We start from the raw sequence: 24,378 nt of genomic DNA, 5'->3' as shown, positions 1-24,378 counted from the left end.
ATGGCCTTTATCATGTTGAGATATTTTCCTTCTATACCCATTTTGTTGAGAGTCTTAAACATAAAATTGTGTTGTATTTTATCGAAAGCCTTTTCTGCGTCTATTGATAAGATCATGTGGTTTTTGTTCTTTGTTTTGTTGATATGGTGTATTACATTAACCGTTTTACGTATGTTGAACCATCCTTGAGATTCTGGGATGAATCCCACTTGATCATGATGTATTATTTTTTTAATATGTTGTTGTATTCGATTTGCTAGTATTTTGTTTAGTATTTTAGCATCTGTATTCATTAGAGATATTGGTCTGTAGTTTTCTTTTTTTGTGCCATCCTTGCCTGGTTTTGGGATGAGGGTTATGTTGGCCTCATAAAATGTGTTTGGAAGTATTGCTTCTTCTTCAATTTTTTGGAAGACTTTGAGTAGAATAGGAACCAAGTCTTCTTTGAATGTTTGATAAAATTCGCTGGTATAGCCGTCAGGGCCTGGACTTTTATTTTTGGGGAGGTTTTTAATGGTTTTTTCTATTTCTTCTCTACTGATAGGTCTGTTTAGGCTTTCTGCTTCTTCTTGACTCAGTCTAGGAAGGTTGTATTTTTCTAGGAATTTATCCATTTCTTCTAGGTTGTTGAATTTAGTGGCATAAAGTTTTTCATAGTATTCTACAATAATTCTTTGTATATCTACGATGTCCGTGGTGATTTCTCCTCTTTCATTTTGGATTTTGTTTATATGAGTTCTTTCTCTTTTTTCCTTGGTAAGTCTTGCCAAGGGTTTGTCAATTTTGTTGATCTTTTCAAAGAACCAGCTCCTTGTTCTATTAATTTTTTCTATAGTTTTTCTGTTCTCTAATTCATTTATTTCTGCTCTGATTTTTATTATTTCCTTTCTTCGGCTGGTTTTGGGTTGTCTTTGTTCTTCTTTTTCTAGTTCCTTAAGGTGGGAAGTTAAGTGGTTCACTTGGGCTCTCTCTTGTTTGTTCATATATGCCTGAAGCGATATGAACTTCCCTCTTATCACTGCTTTTGCTGCATCCCATAGATTCTGATATGTCGTATTGTCATTTTCATTAGTCTGTATATATCTTTTGATCTCTGCACTTATTTCTTCTTTGACCCATTCATTTTTTAAAAGTATGTTGTTTAGTTTCCACATTTTTGTGGGATTTTTTTCCTCTTTTTTGCAGTTGAATTCTAGTTTCAAGGCTTTATGATCAGAAAATATGCTTGGTACAACTTCAATTTTTCTGAATTTGCTGATGTTGTTTTTGTGGCCCAACATATGGTCAATTCTTGAGAATGATCCATGTACACTGGAGAAAAATGTATACTCAGTCACTTTGGGATGAAATGTCCTGTAGATGTCTATCATATCCAGGTGCTCTAGTGTTTTGTTTAAGGCCACTATGTCTTTGTTGATTCTCTGTTTGGATGACCGATCTAGAGCCGTCAGCGGTGTATTGAGGTCTCCAAGTATTATTGTATTTTTATCAGTTTTTGTTTTAAGATCAATAAGTAGCTGTCTTATATATTTTGGTGCTTCTTGGTTTGGTGCATATATATTAAGAATTGTTATGTCTTCTTGATTCAGTGTCCCCTTAGCCATTATGAAATGGACATTTTTGTCTCTGAGTACTTTTCCTGTCTTGTAGTCAGCATTATCCGATATGAGTATTGCTACACCTGCTTTTTTTTGGATGTTATTTGCTTGGAGTATTGTTTTCCAGCCTTTCACTTTGAATTTGTTTTTATCCTTGTTACTTAGATGAGTTTCCTGTAGGCAGCATACAGTTGGATTTTCTTTTTTAATCCATTCTGCTACTCTGTGCCTTTTTATTGGTGAGTTTAATCCGTTTACATTTAGTGTAATTATTGATACTTGTGAGTTCCCTATTGCCATTTTATATCTTGCTTTCTGTTAGTTTTGTGTCTTGTTTGATCCTTCTCTTTCGTTTTTCTATCTTTTGTTTTTATTTGGTTGTATTCCATACATCTTTCCTCTGTTGCTATCTTTTTTATCTCATGTGCTTCTGTGGTGGTTTTTTCAATGGTGGTTACCTTTGAGTAATGAAAAGGGTCCCTACCCTGTTCATTGTAGCGAACTATTTTGTGAGTACTTTTGCACTCCATCGTCCTTTGCTACTGTTAATCTCCATCTTCTCCCCCTCTTTCTTTTTGTTGTTGTCACAGTTTAAATTTGGTTTTATTGTGTTCTTCTTGGAGCTTTTACTTGTGGCTCTGTTTTTTTTTGTTCTTTGTATCTGATTGGAGAACCCCCTTTAGTAATTCCTGGAGTGGGGGTTTTCTGATGATAAATTCCCTCATCTTTTCTGTATCTGTGAATGTTTTTATTTCTCCTTCGTATTTGAAGGATAGCTTTGATGGGTATAGTATTCGTGGCTGAAAGTTCCTCTCTTTCAGGACTTTAAATATTGGGGTCCACTCTCTTCTAGCTTGTAGAGTTTCTGCTGAGAAATCTGATGATAATCTAATGGGCCTTCCTTTATATGTTGTATTCTTCTTTTCCCTGGCTGCCTTGAGAATTTTTTCTTTGCTGTTGGTTTGTGTCAATTTCATTATGATATGCCTTGGAGTAGGTTTGTTGGGGTTAAGAAAACTTGGAGTTCTGTTTGCTTCTTGAACTTGAGGCTTTAGTTCTTTCCACAGGCTTGGGAAGTTCTCATCTATTATTTGTTTGAGTATGTTCTCCATTCCATTTTCTCTCTCTTCTCCCTCTGATATACCTATTATTCTTATGTTATTCTTTTTGATGGAGTCAGATAATTCTTGTAGGGCTATCTCATTTTTTTTAATTTTTGAGTCTCTTTCTTCTTCTCTCTGTTGTGCCTCAAGTTGCTTGTCTTCTATTTCACTAATCCTCTCTTCTATCTGACCTGTTCTATTAGCTAAGCTTGTTACTTCGTTTTTCAGCTCGTGAATTGAGTTTTTCATCTCTGTTTGATTTGTTTTTATAGTTTCAATTTCCTTGGACATATATTCTTTGTGTTCATGGAGTTGTTTTCTGAGCTCCCTATATTGCCTTTCTGTGTTTTCTTGTATATCTCGGAGGATTTTTAGGATTTCTATCTTGAATTCTCTGTCATTTAGCTCCAAGGTTTCCAATATATTAAATTTTTTCTCCATAGATTTTTCCTCATCTAGCTGTGTTACCTCTCTTTCTTTTGTATCCATGATATTCGATTTTCTCTTCCTCAATGGCATCTGAGGGTGGTTTTGTTGATAGTATTAATGAGATTTAATAAAGAATAAAAAGTTAAAAAAATAAAAAAAATAAAAAATCGAAAAGTTTTTTTTTTAAAAAAATTAATAATGAAATAAAGAAAAATAAAATAAAATACAAATTTTTTAAAAAAGGAAATTATTCCCCCCCTCCTTTTTTCCTCTCCTCTCCTCTCCCCTCTTTCTTGAGAAAATCTTGTGGTGGACTGTGAGTTATAACAAACAATGCCTGTGATGGAGGGCCTGAATTGGGGAAAAGTAATAAAGGAGCAAAAAAGAAAAAAAGAAAAAAAAAAAAAAGGAAAAAAAAAAAAGAGCGTATGAACCCACAAAAAGCAAATAAGGAAAAAATTTGGGTCAAGAATAAAATGATTTGCTTTTAGGTGTTGGTTGTCTAAGAGTTATGATGAGAGGAATAAGAGGAAAATGGAAAAATGGGGGGACAAATTAAAAACTTACTATTGTATTTAGTGGAACAAGAACTAGATAATATGGAGAGCCAGGGATGGGAGTACTGCTAGTGAGTTAAAAAGGTGAAGTAAAAACCCCCCAAAATGCCACAAACATAGGTTTGAGTCCCAGATAAGATAATTTGTTTGTTATTGAGGTTTGAATGAGAGGAGATGTAAAGGAGAAAGGAAGAAACTAATATAGAGGGAGAAAAGAAGGAGAGAGAGAGAAAAAAAAGAGGGAACCAGTAAAAGAAGAAAAAAGAAAGGAGAGAGAGAGAGTTAAGGGTTTTGGAGTGCAACCCTCATAGAGAGAAAGGAAGAGAAGAGAAAAGATAATGGGAGATGTAACACTTAGGGGTAGTGTAGTTCAAGGAGAGGAGAGAGTAAGACCAGTAGAGAGTTAATCGGCCAAATTGGAAAAAAAAGTATCAAGAATGAAGATAAGAGAAACAAACGAACAAATATAATAAAATGTGATAGGTTATAAAGTCTGCAGATTATTCTTGATTTTGAGAGGTTATCTTCTTGCTTTTTCTTTTCTCTCCCTCTTCCTGGTCGGTGACTCTGTACCCCGGGTTCTGCCCCTTTGGCACGCTCAGGTAGAGGCTTGCAGTTGATAAGTCTCTATGGCAATGTCATGTATTGTGCTTTAGTCCCGTGGGAGTCGAGGCTCATTAGCATTTATAGGCTCCGACAGTGAGAGAGTCCGTGTTCCTGGAGCCTTTCTCCTAGTCTTTCCTTCCTCAATTAGTAGCCTGATAATCCAGCTATGGGGTTGCTGCTGCCTCTGCCTGGATAGTAAGAGGCTCAAAGAGCTGGCAACTCCCCACTCTATTTCCACTCAGCACAGGGCTCTGGGTAAGGCTCAGTCAGTCAGAGCTGCTAGCATAATCAGGCGGGCTTTCCGCCCACTCAAAGACCACTGGCTCTGCCACTCTGTCCAGTAACACAAGCGGGCGCCCACTTCTGGGGGGCGCTTGGAGGAAACTCTCACTCACTGTCTGCGACCAGGATATCCAGCCAGCAGTCTCACGCTCTGAGTGAAACCCCCAACCGCAGGGGAAAGTTGCAGCGTTGGAATTGAGTCTCGCTCCGTCCCCGTGCGCGGCTTTTGCAAGGCGCTGGGGCGGCTCGAGATTCCGCTTTGGCCCACACAAAGGCCCCTGACTCTGCCCCTCTGTGCAATAACACGGGCGCGCCCTGCCGAGGCACTCGGAGGAATCACTCACTCCTTATCTGCGCGCGCAAACCAGGATATGAGGCCGGCCGCGGTTCCCTCTGAGTGAAACAGCCTCCAGCACGGAAAATCTCCACCGTTGGAATTAGTTCTCACTCCCTCCCATGCGTGGCTTTCCCAGGGCGCTGGGGCTGCCCAGAGACTCTTTCCTCGGCCCACAGAAAGGCCTCTGACCCTGCCTCTCCGTGGGGCAACACGGGCACCCACTCTCGGGGCCTAGGAAGAAATTCTCGCCCACTAACTGCGCACCGACCAGGAGACCGGGTAAAATGGCCGCTCCGCTTGTCTTTCTTTGTTTGGGTTTGGCGCGAGTGTTAGCTTGTATTGCCCGGGTTGCCACAGGATCAGATTTTCCTCGGCTTGGATCTGTGTGCCACAGCCTGGTTCGGCCGTTTGTGCCGTGGCGGCCTGGATCTATTCACCCCCTTTGCCCGCCTCAGTTTCTATATTCACAGTTACCAGAGAAAGCCGCCCTGTTTAGGTTAGTGAGGAAGGCGGAGCATTTCTTACTCCCTATTTCCTTCGGGGTTTGGTTATATATTTAGCCAATTTTTCACTCAATCATACCTTTGGGTGTATTGCGAAGCATCTGGAAGCTCCAAGTATAGGTTTTTCTGTTTCTGGTTGAAGATCTTGTTGAGTTTTGGGGGAGATTTATCGGAATGGCTTCCTACCCCGCCATTACTCTGACGTCATCTCAGGAACTTGAACTTTTAAAGGAGCTTCCCCCAAGCCTAGAGGAGATAAAACAAGCCTAGAAGTGCAGCTGGTATTTACAATAGCACCTGTGCCCAATAGAGGCTGCCACAGGAACTCGATCACCTGTAGCTCCAAAAAGGTTGACAAGAGCCGATCATAGGCAATGACCACCCCCCCCCCCGATCTGTACCAGGCCCCAGACAGGGAGGTCCAGGAAAGTCACATTCTGTGGTCAGATAGGGAAAGCACCAGTTCAGGACCTTACAAACCTTGTTAGAGTGGAAGCTTATAAAGGGCTCCTCACACTGACCCAGCTAAAACAAAGAAAACACTGACACAAACAACAATAAGAACAGTGATAGCAGATAAGTAGCCCACAGACAATTACAAACAACAGCTGATTCCAACCCAAGCAGACCTAGAAAGAACAGAAGAAAAAATTGGAGACAGACATTACCAACCCTAAAATTAGCTAACTTCACAAAAACCACACCCAAACGAGGACAAAATTGAAAGAGAAATGCAATCCAAATAAATCAACAAGAGAAAACCCCAGAAAAGGAACTGAGTGAGATGGAAATAACCAACCTACTGGATGCAGAGTTTAAAATAATGATTATTGGAATGCTCAAAGATCTTAGAGCAACAATGGATGGACACAATGAGCACATTAAAAAAAATATTAAGCATCAAAAAATACCACTGAAATAATAAAGAAGAAGCAGTCAGAAATGACAAATCCCATATCAGAAATAAAGACTACACTAGAAGGAATTAAAATAAGGCTGGATGAAGCAGAGGATCAAATCAGCCAGCTAGAGGACAAAATAAATGAAAGCACTGAAGTGCAGCACTAAAAAGAAAAGAAGCTCAGAAGTGTGAGGAAATCTAAGAGAGCTTGTGACAACAGAAATAGAAACAACATCCGCATCATAGTGGTTCCTGAAAAAGAAGAGAAAGAACAAAGGATAAAGAGCCTGTTTGAAGAAATCCAAGCTGAAAACTTCCCTAAATTGATGCAGGAAAAAGTCACACAAGTTCAAGAAGCACAGAGAACTCCATTAAAGAGAAACCCAAAGATACCTACACCAAGACACATCATAATTAAAACACCAAAGCTAAGAGATAAAAAAATAATAATAAAGCTGCAAGAGAAAAAAAGTCAATCACCTACAAAGGAGCCCCCATAAAGATGACATCAAACTTCTCAACAAAAACATTGAGGACAGGAGGGAATGGCAAGAAATACTCAAAGTAATGCAAAACAAGAACCTAAAACCAAGACTTCATTATCCAGCAAGGTTATCGTTTAAAATTAAAGGAGAAATAAATAGCTTCCCAGGCAAAAAAAAAGAAAAACTCAAGGAATTCATTACAACCAAACCAATGCTGGAAGGAATTATAAGGGGCCTGTTTTAACCAAACCAATGGGAAAAAATATAGTAAAAAATGGAATGTAGAGTTAAAGAATAAAATGGCAATTAACAACTACATATCAATAATAAACTTAACTGTAACTGGATTAATTGATCCAATCAAAGGACATAGATGGCATCATGGATAAGAAAACAGGACCCGGACATATGTTTTGAGACACACCTCAAAACAAAAGATTCATAGAGACTGAAAATAAAAGGTTGAAAAAGATATTCCAAGCAAATGGAAATGAAAAAAAAAAAAACTATGGTAGCAATACATATATCTGACAAAATAGACTTTAAAACAAAGGCTATATTGAGGGATAAATAAGGTCACTACATAATGATAAAGGGAGTAATCCAACAGGAAGAGATAATCATTAAAAATGTCTATAAAAGGCCCTGGTCTGTTGACTCAGTGGTACAGTGTCACCCTGGAGTGCAGGAGTCCCGGGTTTGATTCCTGGCCAGGGCACACAGGAGAAGTGCCCATCTGCTTCTCCAATACTCCCCCTCTCCTTCCTCTCTGTCTCTCTCTTCCTCTCCCACAACCAAGGCTCCATCTGCCTCAGGTGCTAGCATGGCTCTGGTTGCAACAGAGTGACCCCCCAGATGGGCAGAGCATCACCCCCTGGTGGGCATGCCAGGTGGATCCTGGACGAGCACATGTGGGAGTCTGTCTGACTGCCTCTGCATTTCCAATTTCAGAAAAATACAAAAGAAAAAAATATCTATACATCTAATATAGAAGCACCTAAATATATAAAGTAGACTGATGGACATAAAGGGCGAGATCAACAGCAATACTATAATAGTAGAGGATTTCAGCACCCCTCTAACATTGCTAGATAGATTATCAACAAAGAAAATTAACAAAGAAATAGCAAACTTAAAAGACACAACAGATCAAGGGGATTTAATAGAGATCATCAGAACCTTTCATTCTAAAGCAGCAGAATATACATCCTTTTCAAGTGCTCATGGTACATTCTCTAGGTGACCAAATGGTAGGGCAAAAAATGGGTATCAGCAAATTGAAGAAGATTAAAATCATATCAAACATATTCTCTGATCACAATGCCATGAAACTAGAAATCAACCACAACAGAAAAACTTAAATATACTCAAACACTTGGAAACAAAATAGCATGTTATTAAATAATGAATGGGTGAAAAATGAGATCACAGTAGAAATAAAAAAAATTCCTAGAAACATTTGAAAATGAGCATACAACAACTCAAAATTTATGGGACACAGCAAAAGCAGCTTAAGAGGGAAGTTCATAGCATTACACGCATAACTGAAGAAGCTAGAAAAAGCTCAAATAAACAACTTGACCCGGCATTTAAATGAACTAGAAAAAAAACAGCAAGTAAATCACAGAAGAAGTAGAAAGAAGGAAATAATAAAGATCAGAGCAGAAATATATTACATAGAAGCTAAAAAAACAATGTACAGGATCAATAAAAGCAAGAGCTGGATCTTTGGAAAGGTAAAAAAGAGCAATGAAACTTTAACCAGACTCAACAAGAGAAAAAGAGAGAGGACTCAAATATATAAAATTAGAAATGAGAGTGGAGAAATAACAACTGATACAACAGGAATTCAAAGAATTTTAAGAAAATGCTGTGAAGAACTGTATGCTAAAAAATTTAACAACAACCTAGATGAAATGAACAAATTCCTTGAAAAATATAATCTTTCAAAAATCAATCTAGAAGAATCAGAAAACCTAAATAGACCAACTACAACAATTGAGATTGAAACACTTATCAAAATACTCCCAATAAACAGCCTGACCAGGAGGTGGAGCAGTGGATAGAGCGTTGAACTGGGATGCGGAGGACCCAGGTTCGAGACCCTGAAGTGACCAGCTTGAGTGTGGGCTCATCTGGTGTGAGCAAACGGCTCGCCAGCTTGGATTCAAGGTTGCTGGTTTGAGCGACGGGTTGCTTGGTCTGCTGAGGGCCCACGGTCAAGGCGCGTGTGGGAAGGCAATCAATGAACAACTAAGGTGTTACAGCGAAAGGCTGATGATTGATGCTTCTCATCTCTCTCTGTTGCTGTCTGTCCCTGTCTATCCCTCTCTCTGACTCAAGCTCTGACTCTTAAAAAAAAAAAAAAAATACTCCTAACAAACAAAAGCCCTGGGCCAGATGGCTTCACAGTCTAATTCTACCAAATATTCAAAGAAGTACTAACTCCAATTTTTCTCAAGCTATTTCAAAAAATTCAATATGACAGAAGACTTCCAAGCTCCTTTTATGAGTCAAGCATAATTCTGATTCCAAAACCAGGCAAAGACAACACAAAGACAAAAGTTATAAGCCAATACCCCTGATAAATTTAGGTGCTAAAATTCTCAACAAAATATTAGCAAACTGAATTCAGCAATACATTAAAGAAATTATACATCATGATCAAGTGGGATATATTCTGGAGAGGCAAGGCTGGGACAATATTTGCAAATCAATCAATGTGATTCATCAAATGAAAAAAAAAAGAAAGAAAAACCATATGATAATATCAATAGATTCAGAAACAGCATTTGATAAAATGAAGCACCCATATATGATCAAAACTCTCAGCAAAGTGGGAATACAAGGAACATTCCTCAACATAATAAAGGCCATCTATGACAGACCCACAGCCAACATCATACTCAATGAACAAAAGTTACAAGAAATTTCCTTAAGATAAGGAACAAGTCAGGGGTGCCCCCTTTCACCACTCTTATTCAACATAGTTCTGGAAGTCCTAGCCACAGTAATCAGCAAGAAGAAGAAATAAAAGGCATCCAAATTGGGAGAGAAGAAGTAAAAGAGTCATTATATGTAGATGATATGGTACTGTACATAGAAAAACCTAAAGTTGCAATAAAAAACTACTTGACATGATCAATAAATTCAGCAAGGTGGCAGGATATAAAATTAATACTCAAGTACCAGAGGCATTTTATACACAAACAATGAACTTTCAGAAAGAGAAATTTAAAAACACAATCCCCTTCACTATTGCAACAAAAAAATTAACTACCTACCACTAAATTTAACCAAGAAGATTAAAAACTTTCACTCACAACATTATAAAACATTGATAAAAGAATCAAGGAGAATACAAACAGGTGGAGGCCATATACTATGTTCATGGGTAGGAGAAATAAACATAACTAAAATGTCTATATTACCCAAGGAAATTTATATATTCAATGCAATACCAATTTAAATACCAATGACATAATTTAAAGATATAGAACAAATATTCCAAAAATTTAGATGGAACCAAAAAAAAACACGAATAGCCCCAGCAATTTGAAAAAGAAGGATAAAGTGGGGGGTATCACACTTCCTGATACCAAGTTATACTACAAGGCCATTGTACTCAAAACAGGTTGGTACTGGCATAAGAACAGACATACAGATCAAAGGAACAGAACCGAGAAGCCAGAAATAAAACCACACCTCTATAAACAGTTGATATTTGACAAAGGAGGTAAGAGCATATAATCGAGTAAAGACAGACTCTTTAACAAATGGTGTTGGGAAAATCGGACAGCTACCAGCAATAAAATAAAACTAGACCACCCACTTACATCATTCAAAAAATAAACTCATGGTCAAGGCACATATGAAAAAACAATCAATGAACAACTAAGGTGTCGCAATACACAACGAAAAACTAGTGATTGATGCTTCTCATCTCTCCATTCCTGTCTGTCTGTCCCTGTCTATCCCTCTCTCTCTGTCTCTTTAAAAAAAATAAAATAAAATAAATAAATAAACTCAAAATGGATAAAAAACTTAAATGTAAGTAGTGAAACCATAAGCATCTTAGAAGAAAACATAGGCAATAAGCTCTCCGACATCACTCGCAGCAATATATTTGCTGATTTTATCTCCATGGACAAGTGAAATAAAAGAAAAGATAAACAAATTAGACTAAATCAAACTAAAAAGGCTTTGGACAGCTAAAGACAATATGAAGAGAGTAAGAAGACAAACCACACAATGGGAGAACATATTTGACAATACATCTGATAAGGGGTTAGTAACGAAAATTTATAAAGAACTTGTAAAACTCAAAACCAGGAAGATAAACAATCCAATCAAAAAAATGGGCAAAATAATTGAATAGACACTTCTCCAAAGAGTACATACAGATGGCCAACAGGCAGATTAAAAAATGTTCAACATCACTAATCATTAGAGAAATACAAATTAAAACCACAATAACATATCTACAAAACAACACAGAATAAGTGCTGGCGAGAAAGTAGAGAAAAGAGAACCCTCCTGCTCTGCTGGTGGGAATGCAGACTTGTGCAGCCACTGTGGAAAACTATATGGAGATTCTTCAAAAAATTAAAAATCAAACTGCCTTTTGACCTAGCCATCCCACTTTTGGGAATATATCCCAAGAACACCATATCACTGAATTAAAAGGAGAAATGCACCTCACGTTTATGTCAGCATTGTTTATAATAGCCAAGATCTGGAAACAGCCCAAGGGTCCATCAGTGATTGAGTGGATTAAAAAGCCATGGTACATATACACAATGAAATACTATGGAGCCATGAAAAGGAAGGGAATCTTACTATTTGCAACAACATGAAGAGACCTGGAAAATATTATATTAAGTGAAATAAGCCAGGTAGAAAAAGAAAAATATTATATGACCTCACTCATTTGAGGAATCCAATGAACAATGTGAACTGAAGAACAGAATTGAAACAGAGGAGAGATCAAAGGGACCAGAGGAAAAGAGGACAGAGGGAAAAGAAATGATAGGATGGGATAAACCTGAAGGGGAGAGGGGAGGGAGATGTTGAGGGGAATAGGGAAAGGGGAGATGCATTTGTGGTGACTCCAGAATCTATGTAAACACAATAAATTAAAATAAATAAATAAAAAGAAAAATGGAAAGAAGGAAAAAGCTAAACAGTGAGTTTCTGCTTGAAGTTTATTATGGAGAGAGAGAAGAGAAGGTGCAGGTGCACAGATAAACGCTGTGTCAGGTCTTCAGAGGAACGTGGCAGAGCTGTAGTTTCGGTTCACAAAGTAACTGGACAGCAAGTTGTATTTGTTACCAAAGCTAATGCATCTTCCAGCATAAGACTCATTAACCCTGCAGAGGCCAGGTCAGCATGTGCACTTGCTCTTCTCTCAAGGCCTGCGGAGGGAAGAGGAGGGTCAGGCACAGTGGACACGGGCACAGGGAGCAGAGGCAGAGCCAGTATCAGGGACAGACACTGAGAACTGACCTGTCTATTGCCTCAGACAATACCTGCTGCGTTAGGGTGAAAGGTCACGTGTCACATTCTCTGTCCCTCCTCCATCCTCCTCTTTCCTAACGGTGCTTCTTTCTCTCCCCCCTCACCGCACCCTTGACTGTGATCCCCAACCTCATGTCCTCTGACAGGCCCTCTGATGCGGTCAGACCCTGTAGCACGTGGGCAGGTGTCACCTGAAGCTTCTCCAGCGACTCGTTCCTCTTCTGTGAAGGAGATGGCCAAATCCTGGTTCTTGGCCTCAGGCTAGTCCTGGGTGGGTACCTGGTCAGCTGTCTCCAACAGGGGCTCGGCCTGGGACTGGAAGACCCGGAGGAGCAGGGCAGAATGGAGGGCGAGGGTCCTCATGGCTGAGAGTCCCCTGGAGGTGTCGTTCGGGTGGGAGGGCAGAGTGAGAGGTGGGGAGGGCAGAGCCAGCCTGCACTTATAGTGGGGTGGGTGGGGCTCAATGATCATAGGGCAGTGAGGGCAGTGGGTCCTCTGGCTGGCCTAGGGCGAGAGCTGCTGGGCCTCCCAGCCTCTTTGATGCTCCTGTTTCTGCCCCTTTGTGGCAGCACACGTCCATGGGCTGTTTCATGTTGATAGTGATGATGAGGACCTGGCATGTGTTGTCTGTGCCATCTGCTTGGGTATTTACCTTCTAGTGTTCAAAGAGGACAAGGACTAGAGCTCTCCATCAGTGAGTAATGGGAACAATAGTCAACTACGTTCTTCTGTGTCTTTTGGGGCCCTGCTCATCTCTGGAGACCGCAAAACTTAAACTCAATAGTTGACCAATGGAGTGGAGGGTCCAACCTGAAAGTGTAGTGTCATCACTACCCTGTGGGGGAGATTTTAATATCTTAGGTTATAGGCTCCTGTGGTGGAGGGGACAGTGACTCAGGCTCAGGTGAAGTGAGCACATATGACACAATGGAAGGAGTTGGTCAGAGCAAAGCAGAAGGACACAGTGTTAAGGACGTCAGTAGAATCTGTACTCATCACAAAAACCGCTCACCACTTACTTAGGTTCTTCTATGAAAATAGCAAAAACAATGAAGTTTCTGCTGACTCATTATGAGATCATTGATGTTTATTCTAAAAGTATTAATTTTGCCCAAGCTGTTTGACCAAGCACGTAGATGTCCGAGATTTGTCTCCTGCTCAGTGCACAAACAAGAAGTGCCCATCTGCTTCAGTGCACAAACAAGAAGTGCCCATCTGCTTCTCCACTCCTTCCTGTCTCACTTCTCTCTCTCCCTCTCTCTCTTTCTCTTTCTCTCTCTCTCTCTCTCTCTCTCTCTCTCTCTCTCTCTCTCTTTCTCTATCTCTGTCTCAGTTTCTCTTCATCTCCTGCAGCCATGGCTCAATTGGAGTTAGTTGCCCCCGATGACGTAGAATGCCTCCACGTCTTCCTCCTCAAGTATTAAAAAAAAAATCAGTTGCTGCCTGACCAGGCGGTGGCGCAGTGGATAGAGCATCGGACTGGGAGGCGGAAGGACCCAGGTTCGAGGCCCCCGAGGTCGCCAGCTTGAGTGCAGGCTCATCTGGTTTGAGCAAGGCTCACCAGCTTGGACCCAAGGCCGCTGGCCCAGCAAGGGGTTGCTCAGTCTGCTGAAGGCCCACGGTCAAGGCACATGTAAGAAAGCAATCAATGAACAACTAAGGTGTAGCAATGAACAACTAAGGTGTTGCAACACGCAATGAAAAACTAATGATGATGCTTCTCATCTCTCTCCGTTCCTGTCTGTCTGTTCCTGTCTATCTCTCTCTCTGACTCACTCTCTATCTCTGTAAAATAAAAAAATAAATAAATAAATTTTAAAAAAAATCAGTTGCTGAGCAACAGAGCTACTACCCTAGATGGGGAGAGCATAGGACATTGATGGCGAACCTATGACATGCGTGTCTGCACTGACACGTGTAGCCATTTTTGATGACAGGCAGCCACATGTGGCCACATACCAGAGAAGTATGGGGCCACATGTCGAGAAGGACATTTCTTCTTTGGCTCCTGCATGGCCAGGTGCAGTAGTGAGGATAAAACATTTGCTGTAGTGCAGACACTCTGTGCAGGAGGTCTGTAGGCTAAAACAACAGAACTCCAGTGCAGGGCATATAGTTCTGGGACTTCTGGTTAGGCCGTTTTTCTCGAAGTGACACACCACTCGAGTTATGCTCGGTTTATTGATGAATTTTGAAACACCAAGCTCAAAAGATTGCCCATGACTAGCATAGGACCTAGTGGGCTTGCCTGGTGGATTCCAGTCAGAGTGCATGCAGGAGTCTGTCTTGGCCTCCTCTCCTCTCACTGAATAAGAAAAACAAAAAAGAAATATATATATATATATATATTATATGTGGCTTAAGTGTCTGTTTGTCGCCGATAGCTTATTGGTTGCTTGTGTAACTGTACTAGCCAATGGGGTGAAGTTGCCACAGCTGAACACAAATTGAGCGGGTCAGGGGGAAGGTGAACATTTGTTTGCATTGGCAATCATCTGTTTTACATAAAAACTACCTCTTAATGTAATTTCTTTTAAGAATGCCTCCTAGAAAATACAGCACTGAAGAGGAGAGAAAAGGAGCTAAAGCTGCACAAAAATGGCTTTCTCGACAAACAGAAACCACTGAGCAGAGAAAGACAAGGCTTGCTTCACTCGCAGAGCAAATGCGTCTTTCTCTGCAAAATGGGACTGATGAGCATAGAGAAACAAGGCTTGCCTCAGATGCAAGACAAAAAAACCTGTCTCGACAAAATGAGTTCCTTGAACAAAGGCAGCAGAGAAATGCAAAAAAATGACAGAGTAATGTTGACAGAAATGCAAAAAGTATTAAAACAGTTTCAAACAGAGAAACTTTAATTTTTGAGCATTCCTCTGGTGACATAAATATTAAATGTGAACACTGTCAGTCCTTAAACTTCAAGTTAGAAACTAATCGATTTGACCATGGCAAGAAAGAATTTTCTCAATGTTGCAAGTACAGAAACATTGTAATTCCACTAATTGAGAATTATCCACCACTCTTGAATAAATTATTGACTAATCAGCATCCAAATAGCAAACAGTACATGGATAGCATTTGATCCATTAATAGTTTGTTTGCTTTTGCATCCATAGGAAACAAACCAATTGACTTGCCTGGACCAGGACTTTATTGCTTTCGACTTCATGGTCAAGTTTACCATCAAACTGGAACTTTGCATCCTTCTGATGGGAAAAGAAAGTTTGCTCAATTATATATACTTGATCCCTCAGAAGCCAGTTCGGCACGTTTAGAATGGAATAAAAGAGTTCCTGAGACCTTACTTAATGAAATGGGGGAATTATTTCAAGACATTAACCCATTTGCTACTGCATATAAAATGATGCACGAAGTTGAAAAAAAGTTGGCCTCTAATGCTATAGCAAGCAATGAGCCAGCAATCAGCATTGCCATGGCCATTGTCTGTGATCGTAACTTAGATCAAAGGTGGTATAATGTCCAACAAGCCAACGAAGTGGCTGTCATATTTGAAAACACTGATGGAGAGCCACCGCATGAGCGAGATTTAACAATTTACCCAAAGGCTCAACCTGGACAAACTGAATTAAAGCGAATCAGCACATGGGATCCAAATCTTGACCCAATGATGTATCCTTTACTTTTTCCATGAGGAGAGCAAGGCTGGAAGCCTAAACTTGGCTTAAATAATCCTGGAAAAAATAGATCACAAATTTCAGAAATGGAATTTTATAGCTATATGTTGTCAGTTCGAGACAACTTTAATCCGCTTATAATGGCAGGAAAATTAAGTTCAGCAACTCTTTTGTGATTGGTATTGCCGAATGGAATCTGGGTGACTTTCTCCAATTGAAAAATAATGTCATAATAGCTAAGTCTTTGACTGCTTCCTCTAAAGGTGAAATATATGTCATTCCAAGAATTGATTTGGCTCCATCTCAAACAGGGTTGCCGTTTCAATTGAGATGTAGACAATTTCCTGTAAAACTTGCCTTTGCTATGACCATCAATAAGTCTCAGGGCCAAACGCTTAAGGGTGTTGGCATTTTTTTACCTGAGCCTGCATTTGGACATGGTCAACTTTATGTTGCCTGTTCAAGAGTTCGTGAAAGAACGGACGTAAAATTAAAAATAATTGATGGTCCTCTGCAAGGCGAGCTTAAAAATGATGGAAAGATCTACACAAGAAATATTGTGTACAAAGAGATCTTTGACATGTGAATTAACATTTTAATATTTAAATCACCTTTATTTATTGAGCTAGCCGTGGCTCTTAAGAAATGTACCACCAGTGGTTTCCTTCATTGCACTCTACTTTAAGCAATTAAGCAAGTAGAAGGGGGAAACCCTGTGGGGCACTAAGCGAAGGGACATCCACACCACCTGCCCTGGGTAATTCAGTTTGAATTAGCAGACACCTCTGCACAAATCATTTTAATTACAATTTATAATATCTAGAACAGCGGTCATTTTGTATGACGGCCGGGCTTTCTAGTGTGTGTGTGTGTGTGTGTGTGTATGTGTGTGTGTGTGTGTGTGTGTGTGTGTGTGTGTATATATATATATGCACACAAAGGAAAGTTGACAAAGTAGCTGAGTGATGAGGGAGAACACCAGTCCCTCCTTCCTCACGGTCCTACCTCTATTCTGTTGAAACCTGCACAGCCACATGCTGTGTTTCCTATTTCTTTTCTTTTTAAGAAAATTTGATGTATTGATTTTATGAGAGAGAGCTCATTTACTCTCATGCACATGAGAGAAGCATCAACTCGTGCTCTGCTAAATGTTCCAGTTCCCTGTGTATTCAATGGTTGCTTCTCCTACGTGTCCTGACTGGGGACAGACCCACCGCCTCAGGGCTCCAGGACGATGTTCTGTCCACCGAGACAGCCGACCAGGGCCATGTTTCATTGCTCAACACAGTCATGTCAGCAGGCACAGACCTGCGTAACTGCATTTACAGTGTTCACCTTCCCAGTGTGATATATGAAACAATAGCATAACACAACTATTAAAAAGTAACAGTAATTTTTATTATTTAAAAATGGGCCCTTCTGGCCCTGGCTGGTTGGTTCAGTGGTAGAGCGTCGGCCTGGCGTGCGGGGGACCCAGGTTCGATTCTCGGCCAGGGCACATAGGAGAAGAGCCCATTTGCTTCTCCACCCCGCCCCCCTCCTTCCTCTCTGTCTCTCTCTTCCCCTCCCGCAGCCAAGGCTCCATTGGAGCAAAGATGGCCCGGGTGCTGGGGATGGCTCCTTGGCCTCTGCCCCAGGCACTAGAGTGGCTCTGGTGGTGGCAGAGCGACGCCCCGGAGGGGCAGAGCATCGCCCCCTGGTGGGCAGAGCGTCGCCCCTGGTGGGCGTGCCGGGTGGATCCTGGTCGGGCGCATGCGGGAGTCTGTCTGACTGTCTCTCCTTATTTCCAGCTTCAGAAAAATACAAAAAAAAATAAAAAATAAAAAAATAAAATAAAAATGGGCCCTTCTGAGACATTACATTTCAATCGTCCAAATGTCATTTCTGGTCACTCTGAGTGCAGGTGTTCAGGGACATCCAGTGTATTTCTAACAGACACATGTCTGCCCAGAGCCCAGGCTGGAAGAGAGGAGGATGAAATAGGGGAAACACGGGGCCTGTTAAACCCCTTTCCTTGAGGATGGGCAGCGGTGGGGCTCATATGTTTGGTGACTGATGTCAGGGTGAGCTCTGCAGAGGACAATAGATTAATGTCTATTAGATTTATAAGACGTACGCTTGGACCCAAGTTTCCATTCCTAGACTTTTATAAAAAGGGATTCAGAAATAGCAAGTGAGTTTTTGTAAAATATACTCATGGGAGTTATGTTTATAACTGAAAATGTTTAGAAATAACAAAATTGTCAGACCTTAATTATAATAAGAGAGCACTGACTGATGACCTTTAGCCCTAGCCAATTAGCCTGTATTGTTAGAGCATTGTCTGAAGCTAATAGGTTGCCAGTTTGATACCCGGTCAGAGCACATGGAGAAACAGATTGATGTTCTTATCTCTCTCTCCCTCCCTTTCTTTCTAAAATCAATAAAAAATAAAAGTTTTTAAAGAATGGTGACATACATCACACTGGGATGGTGAACACTGTAAAAAGTTTTGCAGATTTTTGCCAGCTGACATGACTGTGTCCAGGCTAAAGCCTGTGTTGAATAAAGAGACAGAGGCTCTGCCTGACCAGGAGGTGGCGCAGTGGATAGAGCGTCGGACTGGGATGCGGAAGGACCCAGGTTCGAGACCCCGAGGTCGCCAGCTTAAGTGCAGACTCATCTGGTTTGAGCAAAGCTCACCAGCTTGGACCCAAGGTTGCTGGCTCAACCAAGGGGTTACTCGGTCTGCTGAAGGCCCACGGTCAAGGCACATATGAGAAAGCAATCAATGAACAACTAAGGTGTTGCAACGCACAATGGAAAAACTAATGATTGATGCTTCTCATCTCTCTCCATTCCTGTCTGTCTGTCCCTGTCTATCCCTCTCTCTGACTCACTCTCTGTCTCTGTAAAAAATAAATAAATTAAAAAAATTTTTTAAAAAAAAGAGACAGAGGCCCTGCTCAGCTGTCTCAGTGGGTATAGCATCATCCTGAATCCCTCAGGTGGTGGTTCTATCCCAGGTCAGAACACGTAGGAGAAGCATCCAATGAATGCACAAGGAATTGAAACATCTAGAACAGCGAATTGATGCTTCTCTCATGTGCACAAGAGTAAATGAGCTCTCTCTCATAAAATCAATAGATCAAATTTTATTAAAAAGAAAAGTAATGGCCTGACCTGTGGTGGCGCAGTGGATAAAGCGTTGATCTGGAAACGCTGAGGTTGCCGGTTCAAAACCCTGGGCTTGCCTAGTCAAGGCACATATGGGAGTTGATGCTTCCAGCTCCTCCCCCTTCTCTCTCTCTGTCTCTCTCTCCTCTCTCTCCCTCTCTCTCCTCTCTAAAAATGAATAAATAAATAAATTTTAAAAAAAAGAAATAGGAAACGCAGTATGTGGCTGTGCAGGTTCCAACAGAACAGAGGTAGGACAGTGAGGAAGGAAGGACTGATGTTCTCCCTCATCACTCAGCTACCTTGTCAACTTTCCTTTGTGCATAAATATATATATGCACAAAGCATATATATATATGTTCTTATTCAGTGAGAGGAGAGGAGGCTCAGATAGACTCTTCTCATGCACCTTAATCGAAACCCAGCCAGTAAGCCCACTAGGGCCTATGCTTTCCACATCTGGGCAGTAGCTCAGTTGCTCAGCAACCAAACTCTTCTTAGTGCCTGAGGAGGAGGACATGGAGGCATCCTAAGCACTTGTGGCCAACTCACTGCAATCGAGCTAAGGCTGCAGAAGGGGAAGAGAAACTGAAAGAGAGAGAGAGAGAAGCAAGAAGGGGAAGGGTGGAGAAGCAGATGGCGCCTCTTTTGTGTGCCCTGACCAGGAGTCAAATCTGGGACATCCACATGCTTGGCCGAACAGCTAGGGCAAAATTAATACTTTTATAAAAAAACATCACAAATCTCATAATGGGCTCTGGAAACTTTATTGTCTTTGCTATTTTCATAGAAGAACCTAAGTAACTGGTCAGTGGTTTATGTGATGAGCACAGATTCTACTGACGTCCTTAACCCTGTGTCCTTCTGATTTGCTCTGACCAAGTCCTTCCATTGTGTCCCGTATGCTCACCTCATATGAGCCTGAGTCACTGTCCCCTCCACCGCAGGAGCCTATAACCTAAGATATTAAAACCTCCCTCACTGGGTAGTGATGACCCTCAACTTGCAGGTTGGACCCTCTACTACATGGAGGCAACAGTTTAGTTTAAGTGCCAGGGTCTCCAAAGGTGAGCAGGGCCCCACATTAGACACAGAAGAACATTGTTCCCTCTGCTCACTGGCTGAGAGCTCTAGTCTTTGTCCTCTTTGCACACTATAAGGTAAATACCCAAGCAGATGGCACATGAAACACACACCAGGTCCTCATCATCACTATCAACATGAAACAAGTGTGGGCACTGAGACCATGGACGCGTGCTGCCAAAAAGGGGAGGGGACAGGAGCATCAAAGAGGCTGGGAGGTCCTGCTGCCCTCACTGCACTGTGGTCACTGAGCCCCGCCCACCCCACTATAAATGCAGGCTGGCTCTGCCCTCCCCACCACTCACTCTGCCCTCACCCGACCCGCAGCTCCAGGGGACTCTCAGCCATGAGGACCCTCACCCTCCTCTCTGCCCTGCTCCTGCTGACCTTCCAGGCCCGGGCTGAGCCCCTGTGGGAGACAGCTGACCAGGTGCCCGCCTAAGACTAGCCTGAGGCTGAGGACCAGGACGTGGCCATCTCCTTCACAGAAGAGGAACGCATCGCTCGAGAAGCTTCAGGTGACACCTGTCCATGTGCTACTGGATCTGACCCCATCAGAGGGCCTGTAAGAGGGGCGAGGAGTCAAGGCTCACAGTTGGGGATGACATGAGGAGGGAGAAAACCAGGGACCACAAGGGGACAGGAGGATGGGAGCGGCAGAGAGAATGAGAATGGATGGGATCAACTCAGGTCAGAGATGGTCATGTGTCTGTGTGACCAATGCAGAGTCAGCCAGTGCTTGTGATTTACACAGACACGTGACCTTTCACCCTAATTCAGCAGGTATGGTCTCCCATAGTAGACACATCTCCTCTGAGTAGATGTCCCTGATACTGGCTGTGCCTCTGCTCCCTGTGCCTGTTCCCACCGTGCCTGACCCTCCTCTTCCCTCCGCAGGCCTTCGAAGAGTCACCGTCTGCACGTGCAGAAATGGCAGATGCAATAGAGATGAGCGTCTCTCTGGGAGCTGTAGGAAGAATGGCCGTCTATACAATCTTTGCTCTCGCTGAGCTTTGTGGACTGAGACCCAGAGCACTGTGATATTCCACTGAGGACCCGAGAGTGCATTAAGTCTGTGTACCTGTCCCTTCTCTCCTTTTTCTCTCCAGAATAAACTTCAAGCATTAAACTCACTGTTTGCCTTTTATTTTACATTTCATTTTTCTTACATGTGTGGTTCACCATATCGACAATTCTGTCCTAAATGGTGTATATTAAGTTATACAGCTTTTCCATCCCAATAATGAACAATTTGAGTATTACACGGCATTAACTAAACCAGAAAAAAATGAACATAATTACAGCAAGCTTAACAGACAAAACTTAATCCATTCGTAATAAAATTCAAAGGACAAAGGTGTTTGGTGTATACACAAAGGTGTGGTTCACTTCAGAAAAACTGGTTCCAATGGACTGTGTTACATGTCCTTTAATTTTAAGATGGGAGAGGGCAGTGATATGTATATTTTCTCAGGATAAGCAGGGGTTTTAGTCACATGTGCATCTTCAAAGCTATATCAACAAAATCAAGTGACCTAATGCCTCAGGGTACCACCAACAGAGAAAAGTAAGAACTACACCCAAACCGGAGCAGACTGACCAGCATCGGTGGTCTCAAATAATGACCTGAGAAAGGGGATCCCAGAGCCACTGGTAAAGCTCAGCATGCCCAGTGACCGTGACCTCAATGGGCTCATTTGGACAACAAAAGGTAGATGAGTCAATGTCGAAGAAAACAGTTGGTGTCAACACACTATCTCTCTTTAAACAGATTCAGTCTACTAGTTACAATAATCCCGTACTGATTCTAATATAATCTAGCAAGAAATGGTATGTTTTTAGCAATGCCACGGACAGCCGCTCAGTCCTGAGCTGAGAGGGAGGCTGCAGGGAAGCCACCAAGACAGAGAAGCCTTATTTCCAGAGGACAGCCACTCTCTGCTCTCCTCTTTCTGATCCATGGTCGCCACACACATCCTAAAGCACGACCTTGGATTCTACGCTGAGGCTGTGCTGTGCTCATAGAACCTTCTCTTCGCTCCTTGCCCTGTGGCCACTGTCATTGCAGGAGACTCTTCCCTGCAAACAGTCATCCAGTCACACTTTACTCTGAACCTTCACCATCAGTCAGCATGCGCCCCTCTCAGCTGTTCCCGCCCCCAGCCAGGACACGAGAGCACTGACACATGGGACACCCACCTTTACAAACCATGGTAGGAAAGGGACAAAATTCCAAATACTGCAAATATTAAAACCACATAAAAATTCAAAATATCTTGTAGACAAAAACCAGAATCAGAGAGAAAAGACAAACCCTGACAGTGCACACAGTACCTGGGACAAAGTGTGAATTTCATGAACTCGTACATAAACACTATAAATCGGCCAACTATTCCATTTCCAAAAACTGATGAGGAAAGAACAGCATGCCAAACAGAGCCCGTACAGCACTTCTGAGTCAGCAGACACACTGCCCCGAGCCTCAGGAGAGGAACAAAGCCAGGACTCCTGGGGCTGCAGTTCTCACTATCAGTGCAGGAAAGACCCCTCACCTCAGTCACCGGAGCAGACTGCTGTCAGCCACACCTGCACCCCAGGACCCAGCCACCGGGGACTGCAGAAAGTAAGGAGCATCTTTCTCCCCACAATTCCCACACAGACAGCCCGGGAAGTGGGGACAGGGCTCCACCACACCCTTGAGGACGGGCGTCTCTCATCTCCCCGCTCTGCCGTCCATGTGCTGTCACTGTCCCCCTCACGATCAGAGCACAGGGGCCACGTCCAGTGCTACTGTCCTCCAGTGGGAACAGCGAGACAGATACACAAGCCGTAGCTAAGCACACGTGTGAAGCAATAACAGTACTTCATTTTTTTTATTTTAAATTATTGTGTTTACATAGATTCTAGTGTCCCCCCGAATGCATCCCCTCCTCCCCGTGTTCCCCACAACTTTCCCCTTTTCCCCCTCCCTGCAAAGCACCCCCCTTTTCACTCCAGGATTTGCTTTTCTGCATTCTATAACACTGTGTTATATGTATATAATTTTCCAATCTCTTTCTCTTTTCTGATCCCATCCTCTCATTCCCTTTCCCTCTGTCCACTTACCCTCTGGACCCTTTGATCTCGCCTCTGTCTCTATTCCGTTCCTCCATCTATATTATTCATTGGGTTTCTCAAATGAGTGAGGTCATATGATATTTTTCCTTCTCTATCTGGCTTATTTCACTTAACATAATACTTTCCAGGTCAATCTATATTGTCGCAAAAGGTAAGATTTCTTTCTTTTTCATGGCCCCATAGTATTCCATTGTGTATATATGTACCATGGTTTATTTTGTTTGTTTTGTTTTGTTTTTTATTAATTTTACTAGGGTGACATCAATAAATCAGGGTACATATATTCAAAGAAATGTCCAGGTTATCTTGTCAATCAATTATGTTGCTTACCCATCACCCAAAGTCAGATTTTCCTCTGTCACCTTCTATCTTGTTTTCTTTGTGCCCCTCCCCCTCCCTTTCTTCCACCCCCTGTAACCACCATATTCTTATCAATGTCTCTTAGTCTCACTTTTATATCCCACGTATGTATGGAATAATGCAGTTCCTGTTTTTTTCTGATTTACTTATTTCACTTCGTATAATGTTATCAAGATCCCATCATTTTGCTGTAAATGATCCGATGTCATCATTTCTTATGGCTGAGTAGTATTCCATAGTGTATATGTGCCACATCTTCTTTATCCAGTCATCTATTGACGGGCTTTTTGGTTGTTTCCATGTCCTGGCCACTGTGAACAATGCTGCAATAAACATGGGGCTGCATGTGTCTTTACGTATCAATGTTTCTGAGTTTATGGGGTATATACCCAGTAGAGGGATTGCTGGGTCATAAGGTAGTTATATTTTTAATTTTTTCAGGAACCACCATACTTTCTTCCATAATGGTTGTACTACTTTACATTCCCATCAACAGTGAATGGGGGTTCCTTTCTCTCCACAGCCTCTCCAACATTTGCTATTACCTGTCTTGTTAATAATAGCTAATCCAGTGTTTCCCAACCTTTTTTGTGCCATGCCCCACCTTAACCTTTCTAAAATTTTTATGCCCCCCCTATGTAACATACATAATTTTTAACATTAAAAAATTGATTTGTTCATTTAATAAACATAAATGATAGGTTCTAGG

General features: G+C 41.8%; 1 protein-coding gene across 1 annotated transcript in view; it reads left to right on the top strand.

Annotated features, from left to right (window-relative positions):
• The window catches only part of LOC136308487 (defensin alpha 4-like), a 148,446-nt gene extending 127,125 nt beyond the window's left edge, over positions 1-21,321 (top strand). Inside the window, exon 2 of the mRNA XM_066235872.1 lies at positions 21,090-21,321. Coding sequence (XP_066091969.1) covers positions 21,090-21,202 — 113 coding nt within the window. The 3' untranslated portion in view covers positions 21,203-21,321. The remainder of the gene's footprint in view (positions 1-21,089) is intronic.
• Positions 21,322-24,378: the final 3,057 nt, after the last annotated feature.

The sequence above is a fragment of the Saccopteryx bilineata genome, chromosome 6 (genome assembly GCF_036850765.1).
Source record: "Saccopteryx bilineata isolate mSacBil1 chromosome 6, mSacBil1_pri_phased_curated, whole genome shotgun sequence".
Classification (NCBI taxonomy): domain Eukaryota; kingdom Metazoa; phylum Chordata; class Mammalia; order Chiroptera; family Emballonuridae; genus Saccopteryx; species Saccopteryx bilineata.
The sequence above is the reverse complement of the archived record's forward strand: the minus strand, read 5'-3'. Positions and strand labels throughout refer to the sequence as shown.